Source organism: Anopheles cruzii, chromosome 3 (assembly GCF_943734635.1).
Source record: "Anopheles cruzii chromosome 3, idAnoCruzAS_RS32_06, whole genome shotgun sequence".
Lineage (NCBI taxonomy): Eukaryota > Metazoa > Arthropoda > Insecta > Diptera > Culicidae > Anopheles > Anopheles cruzii.
Window position 1 is genome coordinate 47,843,649 of NC_069145.1, and position 6,000 is coordinate 47,849,648.

Consider the following 6,000-nt stretch of genomic DNA (forward strand, 5'->3'; position numbering starts at 1 on the left):
CATAATTGATATACCTGATTCTACATATACTTAATTTTATTGTTCCTATTTATACAAAGAAGCCATATACTATTTTTTGCGAATTTCAGTTTGAAACTTTTGATTGTAAAACGTTGATCACGTTGAATATTTGTAATTTTCGCCACTAGAAAACGTCCGAAGAATATCCGCTTGAAGTTTGCCTGATGAGAGCTTGAATCAAAAGAAATGTGGAGGTCAAGTTTTGTGGGAAAAATTTAGTGTTTCATCAATCAAACGTGTCAACACATGAATATGAAAATATTTTGCGACACGTGTACACGTGTAACAATCATCTACAACATAATTGGTGACACAAAGCTATGTTTCGATTTCACAAAAAATTGACATGTTCCACTCATGATATTCCAGCCATAGTACTTGTTTAGACCCATTTCGATGTTACCAATAATTTGGGAAACAATCTGATAATCATTGTCGTAATATCTGTTTATGTTTGATGGTGTGTTGCTCTCAGTGAGGTTTATAATGCACAAGAGTGATAAACGTTGCGTCAAAAATGCAGAGTTCTTATAACTTTTACTCTGTCTGACAACAAACCTATATTACAAACCCAAGTGCGTAATAAGCACAGCACCCAATCAAAAGTGATACTTTAAAGAAAGCACCGAGATGCAAATTTCTAAATTCGATTCTAGATCAAGAGCCGCATGTCGATGCATCGGAGTACATACGGAGTCAAGTTGCGAGTATCGGCTACCCATTTGGCTACCCATTTGGCTGCTAGTTTCAAGTGTTGGTAGTGGCAATTTTGGCGCAAATGTATTCTGCACTATTACGCACACACGAGTGAGCGGCACCGAAGTACAGAAGTGCTTTTATTCGCTAGTGTTGGTGACACAGACCAGAGCATGGATCGGTGGTGTATGCTCCTGGCCGTTCGGGAAGGGAATGTTTCACTACCAGCATTCGTTTCCCTGCTCCATTCCCATCACTTTCAGCGTGTTATTGTTTCCCAATGTTCGATAAGGAGTAACAGAGATCGTGTGAAGTGGAAGAGTTGGAATAGAATTTTCCTTCATTACTCGCGTGATGTATCGAACACTCGTTCAAAACGGGGATACGTATTTGGTTACACAGCCAGCCCGGGGATGATAGTGCGCTAGAAGAGAGCGCAAGTGAAACGCAACATCAAAAGCAACGACAAAGTTCGTTTGCACGTTTTCACTGGTGCTGTGAGAATTCACGGCAAATGTGGACCGAAATGTGTCCGCTCGTGCACAGTGTGTGTCACAGCCAAACGCGTGTCAGTGTTCGTGGACGAAGCCACTAGCTTGATGGTGTAGGTTTGGCGCTTATTGTAAGTTTAGGTATCAGTCGTTTCATATTTTTTCTCACAAATGGAGACGCATGGTGCCCGATGCCTCATTGTACTGTTTCCTATCGGTTCTCCAACTGCCGAGAGCTTTTTGAGGCAATTTAAGATTTCTTCGGAACTTCGGGCGATGTTTGGACTGTCCACGTGCGCCAAAAGCGATAAACAATTTTCTAACAATCCCCGCATGCCGCATATGCGAATGTCCTCAGAGGCGGCCGCAGTCAAAGCCGAAGCTCGAAGCGGCGCGGCGATGGATAACATTCCTGACCAGCCCCAAGAAGCAGTCGGTTAGGATAGCGATTCATCTCGAATCTCGCTCTCTGCCGAGCAAAAGAAATGTAAAAGAACAAGCTTGTTTGTGGTAAAAATGGTGCCGGTACGGGAAAACAAGGCGAGAGAGCGAGCGAAACACCAAGTCCTCGACAACGGTGCGGTGCATATGTTTTTCTCTTTGTAATGTTCTTTGTTGCGCCCGCCCGGGGTGGTTTTTCCTTCCAGAATCGGACCGGAGCCTTCGCGCGCTCACCGTGACCTTTCTCCCACGGCATTGGGAGACCAATGCGAGAAAAAGGAAACGCTTTGTATATTTCCCTGGCCCATGATTTATTCTGACCTGGTCTTTCTTTCTGACTTAGGTGTGTGCTCGTAGCTTGGGTCTGAAACGGGGGTTCGACATTGTTTGTGCGTTTGCTGTGCTACGAACATTCGCTAAGCCGGTTGATGCACGGGAAAGATTTTTCTAGAACGCAGAATTTGACTGCTGTTTGAGGAGTTTAAGTTCTTTATGTAGTCTTGATTTTGAACAACATTACAAAAATATCCTGAACCTAACCCACTAGGTTCATAGACCATATACGAGCAAATGCTAAGCCCAGTAGTAAACTTAGACCTCGAATAAGATATTAACTCATAGCGGGCACTTTAAAGCGACAGCATTTGTTTCTTAAAAAATACATTAAAAATATTGTGGTTTTGTTGTTTTTTGAAAAATCTCTGATTTTTCTCCAAATAGATTGATTAGAATAGATACTTAGATCCTTAGATACTTAGATCACTTTTAAAAATTATTTTGCGCAAATGGCCACCTCCGGCCTTGGTAACCATGTGTACCTTTTATGTTTCGACGGATATGGCGGCAACTTCTTGTCGAACAATGTTCTTGAGGGCAGCTAGAGTCTATGGCTTGTTAGCGTATACTTAGGATTTCGAATGATGCTACAAAGCAAAGGTCTGGTGCGGATCTCTGGTCCAGGGAACAAAGGTCGCAATTAAATTGATTGTTGGGAGAGCTATGTGGTGTTGAAACCAGTCCATGCCATTTGCACGTAAAATTGGCATCTTACGTAATCCGTTATCATGGTCTGATAAAGCTCACCATTGACGGTTATCGGAGCTCCATCGTCGTCTTCAAAAAATAACGGCCCAATAGTCATATCTTGGCGAATTCCGCACCGACCACATTTTGGTCATTAAAAGGTGTTGCTGTTGGATTAATTGGGGGTTTTCGGTAGCAAAAACCAACAATTTTATTTATTTAGCTTCCTCCATTTAGACGTCACGATTGAGAAGTTATTTTGTAAGTACAGCTGACCAATTTCCGTTGCCCGATGCGTCTACTTTAAATGACCCATCCACCTAATGGAAGTTACTAGTTGCAACTATGTGCTCATCGTTCTAGACGATTTTATGCTGTAACTGCTAATATCAGGTCTTAGATCCAGGTGAGGTCTAAGCCCCGATTGGTCGGGTTCGGTCGGTAGTATTTAGACATTTTCTCGAATATGCGATTTCACGATGAGCCACGAAACAAAGCCACTGCCATTTTAACTCCACTAAGGAACTAAATGGGTCAGTTGTGTTGCGAATAGTAAACCGTTCATTATAAGACCAAGTTTGGTAGATATTATTTAGTAGTAGTGAGTTCACGGTAGCGTCACTCGGAAGCTGTCTAGTATTGGAAGCAATGAATGAATTGATTGAAGAGTGTTTTCGTTCAACTCAGGGCAACGAAATCGTCAGGAGAGTGTAGTCCGGAGTGTACTTGAAGTCGTCCACAGTACTCACCTCGACCGGTCCATTCCACATGTAGTGCATTCCGACGGCGGCCGCCGTCGGGTCGTGGTGCGGGTTGGAGGTCATGTGCTCGGCCATCACCGCGCTCATCCAGTGCACGAGGCCCTGGGTCGGGTTCTGGCCTTGCACCGTGCCTGGCACCGGCATCTGGTTGAAGTTCGGGATGGCCGCGGTTGCGGCCGCCGTTGTGCTGCCGGAATCGGGGGTGGCTCCCTCCGGGCCGGCCAGTCCGGGAGCGATGGACGGGGAAGGCGGCTGGGCACCACCGCAGTTCACCGAGCGACACTTGGTGTCCTCCGGGTGCGCGTGCCGACAGTTGGCGGCGGCGGCCGCGGCGATGGCCACGCTGCTGGCGGCCGCCGTCAGGCTCGACTGACTTCCCGAGCCCCCGCCCTGGGCGTGCGGGTGCGTCAGGTGCGGAAGGTGGTGATGGTGGTGGTGGTGGTGCGGATGGTGCGGATGGTGAAGGTGCGACCCGGTGCCGTGGTGGTGGTTGTTATTGCTTTTCGTGTAGTCGTTGTTGTTGGTCGTCTCCGACAGCCACGGGAAGGCGTTCGACGTTTTCTGTGATCGACGAGAGAAAGGCACAAAACGGACATTAGTACACCGGGCAAATGAAGTAGGGGGAAGTCACTGAAAGCTAAGCGGCCACGATCGAGCTACATGATAGTACGCAGAGACCAGAACCGGAATTGTCATATACTGGGGTGTTCAGTAAGTTTCAGTACTGGAAAATCGTAGAGTGTCTGACAGAGATTTAGTGGAAGCCCTAGGCAACTTATTGGGCAAAGACAAAAACATATTCGAATGCAACTTTCTTGGCAACATTTAGAAGGTTTTCGAATAACGCGGTTTATGTGCGTGGATTCATCACTATGGACGAAACTTGCGTCTATCAGCATGATCCTGAATCAAAACAAGAGGCTAAAGAGCGGCGTAAATCTGGTTCTTCGGCTCCGAAACGACTTCGTGTCCAGAAATTGCCCAAGACGCTTCGGTTTTTGGGATCCGAAAGGAATTTTCTACGTACGTGGTCTGTTCAATGAGAAACCAAAAGACGTCCAAGCAAAACAGCTGACAAAAATTGACAGAGTACTCAAAATGGCCGAACTTGTCACCATAACACCACCTTGTCAACATAACGCCACAACAAAATCGAAAATCAAACATACCTAGCCAGCGGAAATTCAAACAACGCAAAAACCAGACTACGTACATCAATTGCAAACTGGTAAAGAGATATATTCTGAATACTATTGTTACATTTTAGTCCAGTTGAAGGAGAAAATTCGAGTAAAACGACCCGTTTTCTAGAAGAAAACAATCCTTTTCCATCAGGATAACAAACGCATTTTGACAATGATAAAAATCCATGAATTCGAACTTTAAGAATTGCTGGATTCACCAGATTTGGCCCCTTGCGACATCCATCTGTTTTAGACCTAAAAAAGCCATGCGTGAAAAGCGTTTTTCATCAAATGATGACGTCATAACAGCTGTGGAAGCGTATTTTGCAGCCCATCCAGATTCTCACTTCAGGGATGGAATTCATAAATTGGAACCTCGTTGGAACAAGTGTATTGATGTTCAGGGAGACTCTACTGAATAATAAAGTGTAGTTCAAAATTGTGTTCTTTTTATCCAGCCGCAAAACTTATTAACCAGTCTGGTATGTGTCACTCCCCGACACACAGGCAAACTGACCTCCAGCAACTGTTCACTGTGTTTGACGTCGAGTTTTCGGCCCATCGCCGGGAGGGCGGGCTTCTGGTCCTTGGCAAAGGCCGACACAGGGCCGACCGGCTGTTGGTGGTGGTGGTGGTAGGTCGGTGACGGAGACCCAGCGAACAGTACGTGGCGCGAAAAGTGCGCCACCTCCGAACCGGCCCCGTCCGCTGGCTGACTATTCGACACCATCGAACTGGAGAGATCTTCCGCCTTCTCCTCGACCTCGCTGCCACCCCCGTCGCTGGCATCTCCACCATCCCCACCGGCATCGCCTTGCGGCGAGACCGTCGCCGGATGTTGCTGCTTCTTCAGCAGTGACGCCGACGCGGCAAACAGGTTCTTGTAGAAGTGGGCCGGAAATAGGAACGGCGATTTCGCGGGGGCCATTTCGCGCGGCTCTTGCTCGTCCCCACCGTCGGAGGAGTACTCTTTCGGCACGTCGGGTCGGACCTCCGGCACGGGACCACCATCGTAGCGCTCTTCGTCACCGTGATCGTGAAAGAATGAAGCCCCGCACCGGTGGTGGTCCGCTTGGAAGGGTGTCAGGCGACTGAAGAGATCGTCCTTGATGCGCAGCTTCGACGGTGTCATCGGACGGGCCGCAAATGAATCCTACAAAACCCCTTTTCGCAAACGATCGCCCGAATTCACCGCGCTCACTAGTTCACTCACTTGGCTCCCCACCTCACGGGGCTCACTTCTCACTGCTGAGATTCAGGCGCACGCTTTTCACTTCCACTTTGGCACCCGCAACTTTGGCCCCGTTTCAGATAGCGCCACCCACCCCAAGGATGCACACCCCTTAAGGATGCACCCCTCAAGGACACTGCCCGGTGGGGGGG

General features: G+C 47.5%; 1 protein-coding gene across 1 annotated transcript in view; it reads right to left on the reverse strand.

Moving 5' to 3' along the window:
• Nucleotides 1-5,749, reverse strand: part of LOC128270508 (zinc finger protein rotund) — a 30,401-nt gene extending 24,652 nt beyond the window's left edge. Inside the window, exons 1-2 of the mRNA XM_053007914.1 lie at nucleotides 5,135-5,749; nucleotides 3,422-3,994 (exon numbers count right to left, since the gene is read on the reverse strand). Coding sequence (XP_052863874.1) covers nucleotides 3,422-3,994; nucleotides 5,135-5,749 — 1,188 coding nt within the window. The remainder of the gene's footprint in view (nucleotides 1-3,421; nucleotides 3,995-5,134) is intronic.
• Nucleotides 5,750-6,000: the final 251 nt, after the last annotated feature.